The sequence below is a fragment of the Saccoglossus kowalevskii genome, chromosome 20 (assembly GCF_978046115.1).
Source record: "Saccoglossus kowalevskii chromosome 20, keSacKowa6.1, whole genome shotgun sequence".
NCBI lineage: Eukaryota > Metazoa > Hemichordata > Enteropneusta > Harrimaniidae > Saccoglossus > Saccoglossus kowalevskii.
The window spans coordinates 15,104,689-15,123,068 of record NC_140660.1 but is presented as its reverse complement, the minus strand read 5'-3'; the positions used below and the strand labels follow the sequence as shown (position 1 = coordinate 15,123,068).

Below are 18,380 nucleotides of genomic sequence, written 5' to 3'. Positions count from 1 at the left end.
ATTAAATATTATGATTTTAGTTTTATTGATATTTACCTGTAATTTCCACTTTTCACAATAACTGTTTAATTTGTTAATACTATTTTGGAGTCCTGTCTCTGAATCTGATAATATTACAATATTGTCTGCAAAAAGCAGAGAGTTGAAACATGTATTTTCCAAACTAACAGAATTTGAATATATATTATCAGACAAGTCATTTATAAATATGTTAAACAGAAGTGGGCTTAAATTACACCCCTGTTTAACCCCACTAGCTGATACAAATGGTTTAGTGTAACCATTATTTGTTTTGATAGCATAACTGGTATTACAGTACATTGACCTTATTAGTTGGAAGAATTTCCCAGTAATACCTGCTTTCACCAGTTTATAAAGCATCCCATCGCGCCAAACACTATCAAAAGCTTTACGTAAGTCAACAAAACAGGCAAACAAATATGGAGTTTTACCTGCTTTATTGATATATTTATTTATTAGGGATTTTAGGATGAAAATGCTATCAGTTGTTCTATGATCCTTTCGAAAACCAAACTGTGTTTTTTGAAAATAATTTTGCTTATCAAGATAATTTTGCAGCCTATTATTTAGAATAATATTTAATAATTTTGATACACAGTTTGAAAGAACAATTCCTCTATAATTATTAACATCTGTAATTTCACCAGATTTATGTAATGGTATTAAATAACTGGTGTTCCAGTGGGATGGGAAATTCCCATTTGATAGTATTTGGTTGAACAATTTCTTTATGCATAATTGCAGTTTTGGGATTGAACATTTAAACATTTCATTAATGATTGTGTCTGGGCCAGGTGATTTACCTGTTTTTGTTTTTTTAATAGCCCAATTAATCACTTGAATGCTAATTTCTTTAACGAGATCAGGGTTAATGGTTTGATTAACTTGGCATTCTTTAAGTACGGATTTTACCTCAGAATCAATTACAGAATTATTTGCAGTATCTATATTGTAAAGAGATGAAAAATAATTTGTCCATTCTGTAGATGAAATTGAAGGGGTTTGTTGATGATTTGTGGGATTATTAAAATCCTGAATTTGTTTAATAATTTTCCAAAAACTTGTAGGATTGTGATTTTCCAAATTTAGTAAATTTTGTAAGAGTTTTTCTTCGCACTTGTTCTTCTTCAGTTTAATAAGTTTTTTGTATTGCTTATTCAGTCTCATTCTCTCAGTTCTTAGGTTTCGGTCAAAAGGAAATTTATTAACTTTACTTGAGATATGTCTTCGTGGTATCGACTTTATCTTTTCCCTGTGTCATCAAATCACTAGTTTCCCTTTCGCTATAAAAATACAAATAGAACATGTAAACATGATTAGATATGTAAACAAAACATGTTTTATCTTTTGTAATAACACTAGTTAATCAGGAGTATCATGTGAACTCAAACTTAAGCAATTAAATAAATAAACCTTTACCTAACACCACACAACATATGTGTATGAGGTGATTAGGTGCACTGTACAAAATTTCAATTACTCATTAGAAACAAAGGAAATTGTCTGAAAATCAAGTAAACATGAAGAACAAATACCAAATTAGGAACCCATTCAAATGGAATATGTTTACAGTTAAGAACTGACACTGATAACAATAATAGAATTCTAATTCTATTGTTGCCAGTGTCAGATTGTATGATAATATGACACACTCATTGTTATTTATGAACCATATTGAATCAGTTCTTGAATTCAATGTCAAGTTTGTCATATATGCAAAATATTATATGTCTACTGAGGTAAAATACGCGCATATTGGAGATGAATCTTGTGGATGAAACATTTGAACATTTGATGTGTTCACACATCACATATAAATTAAAACACTAAATTCACTCATGAATACTAAAATTGATGTGTTTATATTTATAAAGTTATCATGATAACCTTCCTATTATTATGTGGGTCATTTGACAATCTCTGCGACAGTCTGGAAATATTTAGAGATTTTGCTGATTAATCATGTGATTTATAATTTCAATATCACAAAGATTGGCGGTTACACTGTTATGTCTATGACAACTATCAGCAGATACAGCGTGCAGGCAAACGTGCATCTGTCATCTACTTGTTGGAAATTGATATATTCAGAGTAGAAATGTATGATCCAATCAACATCACAGTTAATATCTAATGAATGCAGAGTGAAAATCTAAACATTTCCAGACGGTTATGATGAGGGTTGAAGCATCCACAAACTATCAGGAAGGTAACCAGGATATTTTAAAGTCAAATATAGTGGAAGGTTTTATATTGATTTACCTGTATTGCTTTTAGTAGTAATAGTTTAGCTTCTTTGTAGAAATCAGTTTTCGTACCAGCTGACCTTATGTTGGAATCAATATACTGTAATGGTGTCTTACCGTGACGCTGTAATATAAGATGTAGAAATAAACAGGTAATAAATGTACATTTTAAGAATTATGATATGATATGAAATGAATTGTATTTAGTGCAATGGCCTCAAGCCTATGATACGATAAATCAAAAATAGAAAAGGAAGGAATCCTTTAAATAATTGTTGAATCTACTAGTCATAACTGGTTAAGTAGATTTTCTCTATGTTTAGAAGCATAGAATATAAATTTTGAAATTTGAAGTACAGATAAGTTGTTAAACTGCATTAAACGAAGAAATTTTCCGTTAGTCCGATTTGACTGATAACATATTTCTTTCCAAGATTTTCGTAACGTGGACATACAAGGCAAAAATGGTATTCAATCCTCAACCAACCCTAAATTACATAATTTACAGATTCTCATATTTCTCGGTTTAATTTACGATCAGATTCAACCCAAGGTTGTGAGATGACGTTCTAAGCTGGCATAGCGCAGAGCGTAACTTGTTATCCTTTATTAAATGCAAATATTGTTCACATCCAAAATCGATCTTAAAATCTCTGTATTTATCAAGTTTAGGATAGTTGTTGAGATCTGTAAACCAAGTTTGTTTATACATATCATGGACTCTTTGGGTGAATAGAGACAAAAAGGAACAATTATCTTCCACGCCCTGGTTTAACCAAACAAAACCAAAACCGTGCAAAAATAGTAGTTCTTTGAGTTGGAAAGACCAACATTTACGGTTGTTTTCCGCTTCTTTATACTGGAAATGGTAACATTAGTAAACATAACCCCAAAACCCCAAACTTCACTGCCGTACATCAATATTGGTAAAATTTTACAGTCAAAAATCTTTATATAAATTTGTACATTAATATAATTAAGAATTATTAACTCTCTGTTGAATGTTCAAGTGGTAAAATTAATACACGTGTTTATAAATTACCATGTACTATGGATCTAATTATTGGACAATTCAAGTGATGATATTTAACAATACAAGACTGTAATTGTATTAAGTGTAAAATAATGCATGCATGTAAATAACACAATGGTAAATCAATTAAGACAAAACTTACATCGACGTTGTCCAAGGGTATATTAGTATCTAAAAGCAACTTCATGACATTTATTGCAGATAATTTCATGTCGTCATTAAATCCATACACGGTATTTGGATAGTAAAGCACCATGTTGAGAGCATTCTCTCCCCTCTGAAATAATAATATTTATATCACACTACATAAACCCTTGTCACTGATATTCATCTAACCTATATGTCAACGTCTGACACAAATAACACGTTTATCACAAAAAACGCTGATTGTCATAATACTAATTATAACCCTGAAAGAACAATTGTGTTTCCATTTTACTGTGGCCACATGGAAAAAATAATCAATAACTGCCTTCAGTTAATGTCTCTCCTTGGTTATTACAAATAACCAGTATGTAACTATTATGTGAACATAAAGTTCATCGTTCATGATGCACACTAAAGGGTTCTATGGATAACCAATCTGATGTCACTTTTATTGTAGACTTGCAGAGATATCATTATATCCTCTTACTTGCACATATTGGTCATTTGACAGAAATAATTACTTTTTACCATTAAAGGGCACAATTCACAAATTATTCTCATTTATAATCAATTGCATCTGAGGAATTAAGCACCTGTTTAGATGATAGTTATATATTCATTTAAATAGTACACAACTTGATTAGAATCATTCCAGTGGAATTTTAAAAATTATATAAACATCATATCTGTTGAATGATCTACTCAATAATTCAATATTTGCACACACATTGACGTCCCTAATATTCAATCTTACAATGTGATAATTATGTATGTGCTTGCTTAGATAACTGATTACTGTATTTGCAGTGTAGTGTGCTGATGACACCCTGTGTAATTTCACCAAAGTGTACTCCCTAGGTTTAACATATTAGATAACTGATTACTGTATTTGCCCTGTAGTGTGCTGATAACACCATGTGTAATTTCACCAAAGTGGACTCCCTAGGTTTAGCATATTAGATAATTGATTACTGAATTTGCAGTGCAGTGGATTGATGATGTGGTGAGTCAGAATTGTAAGTTCTGTTAAAGATGAAATTGTAAATCTGAGCTGGAAAATATTTCAGTTCCAAATGACTAAAAAGCCTGGCTTATTTCTGATGACTTGAAGAGCCTCACATATAGCCATGCTATGATCATAATTAGAACTCACTTTATCTTGAAATTTGTCTGTATATGCCATAAGTGCCTGGCATACTGTTATATTATTGAAGGAAATAAAAAAGCTTTTCATCAGTGAATAACAAGTGATTGTCTGAACCCATACTGTTAGGGAATAATATCTAGTCATCAACTCATCCAGCAAATATAAGCAAAGTTGTCATGCTGTATTGTGTTTAATATGGGCCCCAATGCGTTCATGTTGATGTATCTATTGGTATACTGTCTTTGTACAAAATTTAAACATAAATGTTCATTGCATTCATGGGAAAGTAGGCATGGGTATCATGAAAAACAAAATGACCACCAGTCAGCCATATTAGTTTGAATCATAGAAAAAATATGACATGCAACTATAACCCAATATGTATGATCTTCATACCAACTTTGATCCAAATTGGCCTAGTCATCACTGAGAAACAGCTCCGGACATGTAAAAATGACGATTTATAGTGCTTTTAAATAAATATTGGGTGTCAGCCAGCCATATCTAATTGAATCAAAAAAATAATGTTGGTGCAGATGTATGTCTTGGCATACTATCTTTGTACAAAATTTAAAGAGAAACATTCATTGCATTCAAAAGAAAGTAGCATGGGTACCATGAACAACAAAATGGCTGCCAGTCGGCCATATTTGTTCGAATCACAGAAAAAAATATGACGTGCACCTATAACCCAATATGTATGATCACCTTACCAACTTTGATCCAAATCTGCCTAGTCATCTCTGAGAAACAGCTTTGGACATGTAAAAATGACGATTTAGCACTTTTACATGAAATTTGGGCGTCAGTCAGCCATGTTGAATCGAATCACAAAAATAATGATGGTGTAGTTGGCCAGCCAGTCGGCCATATTTGTTTGAATCATGGAAAAAGTATGACGTGCACCTATAACCAAATATGTATGATCATCATACCAAGTTTGATCCAAATCGGCCCAGTCATCTCTGAGAAACAGCTCCGGACATGTAAAAATGACGATTTAGCGCTTTTACATGAAAATTGGGTGTCGGCCAGCCATATTGAATTGAATCACAAAATCATGTTGGTGCAGATCGCCAGTCAGCCATTTTTGCTCCGATCATAAAGTAACTTGACGCGCATATGTAAGACATTATGTATTGTCTTCATGTAAAGTTTGAATGAAATCTATCTATGGATGTTTGAATGAAATCTGTCAATGGATGTCCGAGATATAACTCCGGACGTACGGATGGATGGATGGATGGACGGACGAAACGAACCCAATTTAATAACAATAACAAGTGATTGTCTGAACCCATACTGTTTGGAAATCATATCCAGTCATCTACTCATCCGGCAAATATAATCAAAGTTGTCTTGCTGCATAGTGTTTAATATGGTCCCAATGTGTGTAAAATACATTGCTTATAATCACATAGTGTTTTATAGGAGGCTGTTATGATATACTGAATTCAGGTTCAATTCAAGGGAGATTTTATAAATTTTGCACTACATATGTTTTCAGTTACTAAATATTTCAGGTTTAGGACCAACAAGTAGTATAACTGTCTTGCAATTTACGTTTCCTATCAATACTGAGTAATTACAATGACGTCACTTGATATGAATATGATGTAATTAAAGTGTAGAGTAAATGGTTAGACCATACAAGCAGGCCTAACATAATTCATGAATTACCAGGGTAGTAATATGAACAGCATATGAACTACTTAAATTACCTTATCAACTACTTCTACTTTTGCCCCTGCTGATAACAATGCCTCAACTGATTTATTATCACCTTTTCCTGCTGCATAGTGAAGTGGAGTCTTGTTGTCCTGAAACAAATATAATACAGTGTTAAATGACACAAATACAGTGTAGAGTAAACTTTCAGACTATACAAAAAAATAATGTTGGTGCAGATGTATCTCTTGGAATACTATCTTTGTACAAAATATAAAGAGAAACATTCATTGCATTCAAAAGAAAGTAGCATGGATACCATGAAAAACAAAATGGCTGCCAGTCGGCCATATTTGTTCGAATCACAGAAAAAATATGACGTGCACCTATAACCCAATATGTATGATCACCATACTAACTTTGATCCAAATCGGCCTAGTCATCTCTGAGAAACAGCTTCGGACATGTAAAAATGACGATTTAGCACTTTTACATGAAATTTTGGCGTCAGTCAACCATATTGAATCGAATCACAAAAATAATGATGGTGTAGTTGGCCAGCCAGTCGGCCATATTTGTTTGAATCATGGGAAAAGTATGACGTGCACCTATAACCGAATATGTATGATTATCATACCAAGTTTGATCCAAATCGGCCCAGTCATCTCTGAGAAACAGCTCCGGACATGTAAAAATGACGATTTAGCGCTTCTACATGAAAATTGGGTGTCGGCCAGCCATATTGAATTGAATCACAAAAATCATGTTGGTGCAGATGTATCTCTTGGCATACTACCTTCGTAAAAAATGTATACAGACAGATAAAGTAGCATGGGTACCGTGAAAAACAAGACGGCCGCCAGTCGACCATATTTGTTCGAATCACGAAAATAATTGACGTACACCTATAACCAAGTATGTATGATCATCATACTAAGTTTGATCCAAATCGGCCCAGTCATCTCTGAGAAACAGCTCCGGACATGTAAAAAATACGATTTAGCGCTTTTACATAAAAATTGCATGTCAGCCAGCTATATTGAATTGAATCACAAAAATCATGTTGGTGCAGATGTATCTTTTGGCATACTACCTTCGTAAAAAAATTAAACAGATAGATAAAGTAGCATGGATACCATGAAAAACAAGATGGCCGCCAGTCGGCCATATTTGTTCGAATCACGAAAAAAATTGCGTGCACCTATAACCAAGTATGTATGATCATCGTACCAAGTTTGATCCAAATCAGCCCAGTCATCTCCTAGAAACTGCTGCGGACACGTTTAGGTATCATAAATAGCAAATTTTACATCAGAAATGGCCGCCAGTCAGCCATTTTTTGCTCCGATCATAAAGTAACTTGACGCACATATGTAAGACATTATGTATTGTCTTCATGTAAAGTTTGAATGAAATCTGTCAATGGGTGTCCGAGATATAACTCCGTACGTACGTACGGATGGATGGACGGACGAAACGAACCCAATTTAATAACAATAACAAGTCATTGTCTGAACCCATATTGTTTGGAAATCATATCCAGTCATCTACTCATCTGGCAAATATAATCAAAGTTGTCTTGCTGCATAGTGTTTAATATGGTCCCAATGTGTGTAAAATACATTGCTTATAATCACATCGTGTTTTATAGGAGGCTGCTATGATATACTGAATTCAGGTTTCAATTCAAGGGAGATTTTATAAATTTTGCACTACATATGTTTTCAGTTACTAAATATTTTAGGTTTAGGACCAACAAGTAGTATAACTGTCTTACAATTTACGTTTCCTATCAATACTGAGTAATTACAATGATGTCACTTGATATGAATATGATGTAATTAAAGTGTAGAGTAAATGGTTAGACCATACAAGCAGGCCTAACATAATTCATGAATTACCAGGGGTAGTAATATGAACAGCATATGAACTACTTAAATTACCTTATCAACTACTTCTACTTTTGCCCCTGCTGATAACAATGCCTTAACTGATTTATTATCACCTTTTTCTACTGCATAGTGAAGTGGAGTCTTGTTGTCCTGAAACAAATATAATACAGTGTTAAATGACACAAATACAGTGTAGAGTAAACTTTCAGAATATACAAGCAGGCCTGACATAATTTATTTACATAATATGTAAATAGTAGAAACATGAATTTGTAATGTGAACTTTCAGACCATACAAGTAGGCCGGACATGATTCATTTTAATACACAATATACAATTGGCACCAAAGCATGAATTTAAAAATATTTTTGAATTACCTCAATAACCACATCTACTTTGGCCCCTGCTGACACCAATGCTACAATTGATTTAGAACAATAATGTTCTACTGCATAGTGAAGTGGAGTCTTGTTGTACTGAAACAAATATATTAATACCATGTTTAATGTTGTAAATATGGTGTAAACTGTCAGACTACACAATTTCCTGGTTGACATGAGATTCAATTATCATAGCACACATGAACAATGTTAAACAGAATAAAGAAACCTAGCCAATCACGGCTCAAATCATAATTCATATATCACATAAATTGCAGTTTATATATATATATATATATCTTTATTTCGTACTGTGGCCATTGGCCTTATGTACAGATACAAATAAATACATAATAAATTAGATTGGAATGGTCGCAGAAACAAGTAAAGAAAAACAAATATAAAATCATAATACATAACATTTGCATAATTAAGTGTTCTCTTCAAGCATAAGCTGACGTACTTGAAAACTATAAAATATAAATTTACCAAGGTTTAATTGTATATATGGGGTTTGATTCTGAAATAATGAAATAAACTTTATCTCTGTAGGTGGGGAGAAGTAATACTGTGCAATAAACTTCAACCTTAGGGAGCTATATTTGGGACAAACTAATGTAAAGTGGTATTCGTCCTCAATTACATTACAGCCAAAAGGACACAACCTCTGGTTACGTGGAGTACCACTGGCCCTACCCTTTTCAATTTGTAGTACATGGGACGAGATCCTTAATCTACATAAAGCATTTCTATATATTGCATAAGACTGACCAATATTTGTAAGATATTTCTCACATGTTAATTCATGTTTCACCTTACAATAAGTTACTAGTTTGAGACTTCTATTAATTTCAGAGCTCCAATCTTGTCTGGAAATATCAAAGCACCTCTGTTTAAATAGTTCCAGGAATGCAATAGAGTTACTTACATATTGGTCAATCCAAATATGTCCAAAACCATATTTATAGAGAAGATTTTTAACTGTCAAAGCCCAGCAAATAGCACCTGCTCCTGCCATATTAAGTTGAAATTTATACGATTCTTTTAAAATATGTGGAGAAACATCACGTATTAGTTTTAACCAAAAACGAATAATTTCAACATTTACATACACTCTAAGATAATGCCGACCCAACTCTCCCCTAACAGCGGAATTAGTGGCAACCAAACTAACACTTAGTAAAAATTTGCAAAATTTATTGTGTACTCTCTCCACATCATTAATATCAGAATGAGTGCCCCAAATAGCACTACCGTAGAGGAGAATTGGGAGGATTTTACAATCAAATATACGAAAAGCAACATCAGGCGGCACACCACCCAGATTCTGTATCTTTTTTTCCAAACAAAAAAGTGCTTTACTGGCCTGTTGAGAAACATATTTTTGTGCCTGGTACCACTTTCCAGAACTGGAAAGTATAACCCCCAAATAATTATATTTTGAAACAGTTTCAATGCTTTTACCCTTCCAAAACCATTTTTCACTGTTTTTTAAACGACCCCCTTTCCGAAAAACAATAATTTTAGTTTTCTTAAGGTTCACTGTAAGTCTCCACTTTGAACAATAGTCTGCCAAATTATTCAATAATCGTTGTAAACGAATGGGTGTACTACTAAACAGAGCCAGGTCATCTGCATACAATAGGTAACACAATTTCAAAGCACACAGGTAAACTACACTTTCATGACCTCGTTGAAAAGCCCCATGAAGATCATTAATGTAGAAACAAAATAAAAGAGGTGAAATCACAGAGCCCTGTTGCAAACCCATACTAATATTAAAGTAGTTAGTTACCCCCCAGGGAGTTTTCACTGCTGCCTTTACATGCTGGTACATTGAATATAAGGAATTAAATAATTTGCCTTTGAGACCGGTCTTCGATAATTTGTAAAACAATGAGCAATGATGTACCCTGTCGAAGGCCTTCTCATAGTCCACAAATGCACAATAGAAACGACCTTTTAACTGAAAGACATATTTTTCCACAAGAGTACGTAAAATGAAAACATTATCTAATGTGCTTCTATGTTTCTGGAAACCACTTTGTTCTTCTACAATTTCATTATAATGTTTTAACCAGGTATTTAACCTATTACTTAATATACTTGTATAAATTTTACTTATGACGTTTAATAACATAATACTCCTATAATTACCGGGGTCATCCTTATTTCCCTTCTTGTATACAGGCGATATTAATCCCCTACCCCATTCATCAGGAAAGATTCCCTGGTCAAATACCTTGTTGTATAAAATAAATAACATTTCATGGATTTCTATGGGAGCATTTTTCCAAAATTCTGTGGGTATACCATCTGGTCCTGGGGCTTTATTTGTCTTTAATTTACTTAAATTTTCCCTAATTTCATCCAAAGAAATAGGCCCATCAAATTCAGAAACATTTAATTCGTTATTTAACACCGCATTATCTTCTAAATCATCCATGTAGTTTTTGATTGATGCGAAAAACTCTTTTTGATTTTCGTCCTCCATCAAGGTTAGAGGGTTAAATAAATCATTAAAATAGTTAAACCATTCAACCTCTGATATACTGTCTGGCACATTGGGCCTATTAGATTTCCAACTCTTCCAAAATTGTTTTGAATTAGGTTGTATCGCCATTTTTAAAAATTCATCACGTTTTTTTCTTTGATAATTATTTTTCTTATCACGAACTAGTTGCCTGTATGAGTATTTAGACTGCAAATAATAGTCTAAGGTAGCCTGACTTCTACAATTTCTGAAACGATTCAATGCTTGATTTACTTCTCTTTTAGTAGTACAACATTCCTTGTCAAACCAGGAGTTAAAATATGACCTGCCAACATAATTAGGTTTGTGCATCATATGTGTGTTACAAGCATATATAATATCAACTAAATTATTTGCAGCTTTACTTACATTTCCCTGCCTAATATTATCATGAAAATCATGGCGCATCCCCTCAACGTGTTGTAAATTAATATTATTATAATACTAAATTGCAGTTTATGTAAATGTATTGCATATTATGCTGACCTGCTAGGTAATGACTGTATAATCTTACATGCTTTGGTAAATGTAGAAACATGGTTGATATTGACCAAACATAATGCCATATGCCACACTTATAAACCTAAACACAATAGAACTTTGCATAACCAGATCATATTTTTTTACCAAATTATTCCCATTTATAATAAATTGTGTCCGAGGAATTAAGCACCTGTTTAATAGTGCTATATTTGATTGGTTTATTTAAAAAGTACATAATTTTATTAGAATAATTGCAGTGGAATTTTAAATATAATATAAGCATCTTATCTGTTGAATGATGCACATCTACATTACTGACCATGTATATCTAATTACATAATTCAATATTTGCACTCACATTGACATCCCTAATATTCAATCTTACAATTTGATTGGTGTGATTATATGTTTGTGCTTGAAAATGACAGAGTAGAACCCCTAGGTTTAGCATATTAGATAACTGATCACTGTATTTGCAGTGTAGTGGGCTGATTACACCCCTGTAATTCCACCAAAGTAGACTCCCTAGGTTTACCATATTAGAGAACTGATTACTGTATTTGCAGTGTAGTGTGCTGATTACACCCCTGTAATTTCACCAAAGTGGACTCCCTAGGTTTAGCATAATAGATAACTGATTTAACTGTATTTGCATGTAGTGTGCTGATGACACCCCTGTAATTTCACCAAAGTAGACTCCCTAGGTTTAGCACATTAGAAAACTGATTACTGTATTTGCAGTGTAGTGTGCTGATGACACCCCATAATTTCACCAAAGTGGACTCCCTAGGTTTAGCATATTAGATAACTGATTACTATTTTTGCAATGTAGTGTACTGATGACACCCCTGTAATTTCACCAAAGTGGACTCCCTAGGTTTAGTATATTAGATAACAGATTACTGTATTTGCAGTGCAGTGTGCTGATGACACCCCTGTAATTTCACCAAAGTGGACTCCCTAGGTTTAGCATATCAGATAACTGATTACTGTCTTTGCAGTGCAGTGTACTGATGACACCCCTGTAATTTCACCAAAGTGGAGTCCCTAGGTTTAGCATATTAGATAACTGATTACTGGTTTTGCAATGCTGTGTACTGATGACACCCCTGTAATTTCACCAAAGTGGACTCCCTAGGTTTAGTATATTAGATAACTGATTACTGTATTTGCAGTGCAGTGTGCTGATGACACCCCTGTAATTTCACCAAAGTGGACTCCCTAGGTTTAGCATATTAGATAACTGATTACTGTCTTTGCAGTGCAGTGTACTGATGACACCCCTGTAATTTCACCAAAGTGGACTCCCTAGGTTTAGTATATTAGATAACTGATTACTGTATTTGCAGTGCAGTGTACTGATGACACCCCTGTAATTTCACCAAAGTGGACTCCCTAGGTTTTGCATATTAGATAACTGATTACTTTTTTGCAGTGCAGTGTACTGATGATACCCCTGTAATTTCACCAAAGTGGACTCCCTAGGTTTAGCATATTAGATAAATGATTTAACTGTATTTGCAGTGTAGTGTGCTGATTAAACCCCTGTAATTTCACCAAAGTGTACTCCCTAGGTTTAGCATATTAGATAACTGATTACTGTATTTGCAGTGTAGTGTACTGATGACACCCCTGTAATTTCACCAAATTGGACTCCCTAGGTTTAGTGTATTAGATAACTGATTACTGTCTTTACTGCGTAATGTGCTGATGACACCCTTGTAATTTCACCAAAGTGTACTCCCTAGGTTTAGCATATTAGATAACTGATTACTGTATTTGCAGTGTAGTGTACTGATGACACCCCTGTAATTTCACCAAATTGGACTCCCTAGGTTTAGTGTATTAGATAACTGATTACTGTCTTTACTGCGTAATGTGCTGATGACACCCTTGTAATTTCACCAAAGTGTACTCCCTAGGTTTAGCATATTAGATAACTGATTACTGTCTTTGCACTGCAGTGTACTGATGATACCCCTGTAATTTCACCAAAGTGGACTCCCTAGGTTTAGCATATTAGATAAATGATTTAACTGTATTTGCAGTGTAGTGTGCTGATTAAACCCCTGTAATTTCACCAAAGTGTACTCCCTAGGTTTAGCATATTAGATAACTGATTACTGTATTTGCAGTGTAGTGTACTGATGACACCCCTGTAATTTCACCAAAGTGGACTCCCTAGGTTTAGGGTATTAGATAACTGATTACTGTCTTTACTGCGTAATGTGCTGATGACACCCTTGTAATTTCACCAAAGTGTACTCCCTAGGTTTAGCATATTAGATAACTGATTACTGTCTTTGCAGTGCAGTGTACTGATGATACCCCTGTAATTTCACTAAAGTGTACTCCCTAGGTTTAGCATATTAGATAACTGATTACTGTCTTTGCAGTGTAGTGTACTGATGACACCCCTGTAATTTCACTAAAGTGGACTCCCTAGGTTTAGCATATTAGATAACTGATTACTGTCTTTGCAGTGTAGTGTACTGATGATACCCCTGTAATTTCACTAAAGTGTACTCCCTTGGTTTAGCATATTAGATAACTGATCATTGTTTTTGCAGTGTAGTGTACTGATGATACCCCTGTAAATTCACTAAAGTGTACTCCCTAGGTTTAGCATATTAGATAACTGATCACTGTCTTTGCAGTGTAGTGTACTGATGACACCCCTGTAATTTCACTAAAGTGGACTCCCTAGGTTTAGCATATTAGATAACTGATTACTGTCTTTGCAGTGTAGTGTGCTGATGACGCCCTTGTAATTTCACTAAAGTGGACTCCCTAAGTTTAGCATATTAGATAACTGATTTAACTGTATTTGCAGTGTAGTGTGCTGATTACACCCTTGTAATTTCACCAAAGTAGACTCCCTAGGTTTAGCATATCAGATAACTGATTACTGTCTTTGCAGTGCAGTGTACTGATGACACCCCTGTAATTTCACCAAAGTGGAGTCCCTAGGTTTAGCATATTAGATAACTGATTACTGGTTTTGCAATGCAGTGTACTGATGACACCCCTGTAATTTCACCAAAGTGGACTCCCTAGGTTTAGTATATTAGATAACTGATTACTGTATTTGCAGTGCAGTGTGCTGATGACACCCCTGTAATTTCACCAAAGTGGACTCCCTAGGTTTAGCATATTAGATAACTGATTACTGTCTTTGCAGTGCAGTGTACTGATGACACCCATGTAATTTCACCAAAGTGGACTCCCTAGGTTTAGTATATTAGATAACTGATTACTGTATTTGCAGTGCAGTGTACTGATGACACCCCTGTAATTTCACCAAAGTGGACTCCCTAGGTTTTGCATATTAGATAACTGATTACTTTTTTGCAGTGCAGTGTACTGATGATACCCCTGTAATTTCACCAAAGTGGACTCCCTAGGTTTAGCATATTAGATAAATGATTTAACTGTATTTGCAGTGTAGTGTGCTGATTAAACCCCTGTAATTTCACCAAAGTGTACTCCCTAGGTTTAGCATATTAGATAACTGATTACTGTATTTGCAGTGTAGTGTACTGATGACACCCCTGTAATTTCACCAAATTGGACTCCCTAGGTTTAGTGTATTAGATAACTGATTACTGTCTTTACTGCGTAATGTGCTGATGACACCCTTGTAATTTCACCAAAGTGTACTCCCTAGGTTTAGCATATTAGATAACTGATTACTGTCTTTGCAGTGCAGTGTACTGATGATACCCCTGTAATTTCACCAAAGTGGACTCCCTAGGTTTAGCATATTAGATAAATGATTTAACTGTATTTGCAGTGTAGTGTGCTGATTAAACCCCTGTAATTTCACCAAAGTGTACTCCCTAGGTTTAGCATATTAGATAACTGATTACTGTATTTGCAGTGTAGTGTACTGATGACACCCCTGTAATTTCACCAAAGTGGACTCCCTAGGTTTAGGGTATTAGATAACTGATTACTGTCTTTACTGCGTAATGTGCTGATGACACCCTTGTAATTTCACCAAAGTGTACTCCCTAGGTTTAGCATATTAGATAACTGATTACTGTCTTTGCAGTGCAGTGTACTGATGATACCCCTGTAATTTCACTAAAGTGTACTCCCTAGGTTTAGCATATTAGATAACTGATTACTGTCTTTGCAGTGTAGTGTACTGATGACACCCCTGTAATTTCACTAAAGTGGACTCCCTAGGTTTAGCATATTAGATAACTGATTACTGTCTTTGCAGTGTAGTGTACTGATGATACCCCTGTAATTTCACTAAAGTGTACTCCCTTGGTTTAGCATATTAGATAACTGATCATTGTTTTTGCAGTGTAGTGTACTGATGATACCCCTGTAAATTCACTAAAGTGTACTCCCTAGGTTTAGCATATTAGATAACTGATCACTGTCTTTGCAGTGTAGTGTACTGATGACACCCCTGTAATTTCACTAAAGTGGACTCCCTAGGTTTAGCATATTAGATAACTGATTACTGTCTTTGCAGTGTAGTGTGCTGATGACGCCCTTGTAATTTCACTAAAGTGGACTCCCTAAGTTTAGCATATTAGATAACTGATTTAACTGTATTTGCAGTGTAGTGTGCTGATTACACCCTTGTAATTTCACCAAAGTAGACTCCCTAGGTTTAGTGTATTAGATAACTGATTACTGTATTTGCAGTGTAGTGTGCTGATGACACCCCCTGTAATTTCACCAAAGTAGACTCCCTAGGTTTAGCATATTAGACAACTGATTACTGTATTTGCAGTGTAGTGTGCTGATGACACCCCCTGAATTTTCACCAAAGTGGACTCCGTAGGTTTAACATATTAGAAACCCGGACAGGAAAAAAGCAGGCGATCCAGGCAGAGACGCTAGACTTGATCGCCACTCGATGCGGAGAAAAAGCAGAGTAAGTATCCAGCCCTAATGGGGCCGCCATATGGGCTCGGCCACGTGGTTCGTGATGTAAGGAAAAAGAATCTTGGGGTCATGGGGCTTCCCCTGATCTAGATTCTATCTCTCCGTCATTGGCAGAATTAATGCCTACAGTTAAAAATAGTCATTTTGACTGACCGGAGTCTATGGTGGGTAATTGAACGTAGTGAATTTACCTTATCAACTACTTCTACTTTTGCTCCTTTAGACAACAATGCCTCAATTGATTTATTATCATCTTTTCCTGCTGCATAGTGAAGTGGAGTCTTATATGTGTACTGAAACAAATATAATACAGTAACTGTGTTAAATTACATAAATGGTGTAGAGTAAATTTTCAGACCATACAAATAGGCCTGACATGACTCATTTTAATACACAATGTGCAGTTGTATGAAAGCATGAATTTAAAAGTATATTTCCAATTACCTCATTAACTACATCTACTTTGGCCCCTGCTGACACCAATGCTACAACTGATTCAGAACAATAAAATTCTACTGCATATTGAAGTGGAGTCTTGTTGTCCTGAAACAAATATAATAATACCATGTTTAATGTTGTAAACACAGTGTAAACTGTTTGACTGCACAATGTCCCGACTGACATGAGATACAATTATCATAGCATACATAAACAATGTTAAACAGAATAAAGAAACCTAGCCAATCACGGCTCAAATCATAATTCATATATCACATAAATTGCAGTTTATGCAAATGTATTGCACATTATGCTGACCTGCTAGGTAATGACTGTATAATCTTACATGCTTTGGTAGATGTAGAAACATGATTGATATTGACCAAACGTAATGCCATATGCCACACTTATAAACCTAAACACATTAGAACTCTGCATAACCATAGTTTATATGTATATAAACATGTGAGCTGATGATATCTTGATACATCCATGATACTTGTCCCAGTAAACAATGTGTTTCAAAATACATTAGAATAATCTAATGTCTCCCTGTCCACATGGGTGGAAACCATATTAATGACCATAGTCAAGGACACATACAGATAGCGACTTTTTCCTGTGTTCTTATCTTACTTAGCCAGAACATGAAAACTGTTAGTTTGCATGCATTTTGTATACTAATAGCATACATAATAATTCCTGAAGCAATGCACGAAGCAACACAAGAGACAAGAGGTGACAATAATGGACACACTGACAACTAACTGTGGTGATGGGCAACTAATTGCCTGAAAACCATTTTTATTGAATGACGTTGCCTGACCAATTTTTGCAATTATCTTTAAACCTGCATACTTCTGTTGGTCATGGTTGGCAATCTCAACCCATGGTCATCAACTTTTGTTCATACTATGATAAACATGACTTTATTATACTACTAAACAGCACTGCATGAGCATGCATATCCACATTCAATTGTCAACAATTTTGTTCAATACAAGTCTGGTTTCCTAACAAATTTTAACAGCAAGTTATCATTTTCAGCAACTTTGTCCAGTATAATGTACAAGTTTTGACATATTTTATTTGGACATTTTTTGCTTATTCACTGGTACATGCACTGCTTTTATAATGTTGTAGTGATTTAATCCACAAATCATCCTGTAAAACAGGAAACAAACATTTCCCTATTCTACCGTATATGGCGCACTTCACCAGTATGGCAAATTGGAGAAAAAATTTGCGAGACACAGATCTCAAACTGATACACATGATGGCGACAACCTAAACCTATTTTTAGACCTAATGAAAACAATTTAGCATACAGGAAACTATTAATAACTAAAAGTCAATTTTATAAAATGACAAAAAAAAGAACAACTGATATGAATAAATTATTTCATGACAGAAAACTGTGCAAAATGCAAATGTTTGCCATTTTCTATGACATTTCTGATACTTTTCTCCGATAACTGATGCAG

General features: G+C 34.5%; 1 protein-coding gene and 1 long non-coding RNA gene across 2 annotated transcripts; both read right to left on the bottom strand.

Moving 5' to 3' along the window:
• Nucleotides 1-1,196: 1,196 nt before the first annotated feature.
• LOC102807626 (transient receptor potential cation channel subfamily A member 1 homolog) lies at nt 1,197-7,783 on the bottom strand. Its single transcript, XM_085494397.1, has 5 exons — nt 7,745-7,783; nt 6,316-6,414; nt 3,443-3,577; nt 2,284-2,391; nt 1,197-1,304 (listed from the first exon to the last, which is right to left on the bottom strand). The coding sequence occupies exons 1-5, from the start codon at nt 7,781-7,783 to the stop codon at nt 1,290-1,292; spliced, it is 396 nt and encodes a 131-aa protein (XP_085350523.1). The 3' UTR covers nt 1,197-1,289.
• Nucleotides 7,784-8,226: 443 nt separating this feature from the next.
• Nucleotides 8,227-16,739, bottom strand: LOC146730043 (uncharacterized). The gene is made up of 3 exons (XR_014927899.1): nt 16,650-16,739; nt 8,532-8,630; nt 8,227-8,304 (listed from the first exon to the last, which is right to left on the bottom strand). It is a non-coding gene; the product is annotated as an uncharacterized LOC146730043 (long non-coding RNA).
• Nucleotides 16,740-18,380: the final 1,641 nt, after the last annotated feature.

What these genes read in the sequence shown, in the direction of transcription:
- LOC102807626 (XM_085494397.1), bottom strand. Translation starts at nt 7,783, where the DNA reads ATGGGTTCAGACAATGACTTGTTATTGTTATTAAATTGG. An exon ending in TGTTATTGTTATTAAATTGG is followed by an intron (nt 6,415 to 7,744) that starts GTTCGTTTCGTC and finishes TATTTGTTTCAG; the next exon opens with GACAACAAGACTCCACTTCA. An exon ending in TACCCTTGGACAACGTCGAT is followed by an intron (nt 2,392 to 3,442) that starts GTAAGTTTTGTC and finishes CTTATATTACAG; the next exon opens with CGTCACGGTAAGACACCATT.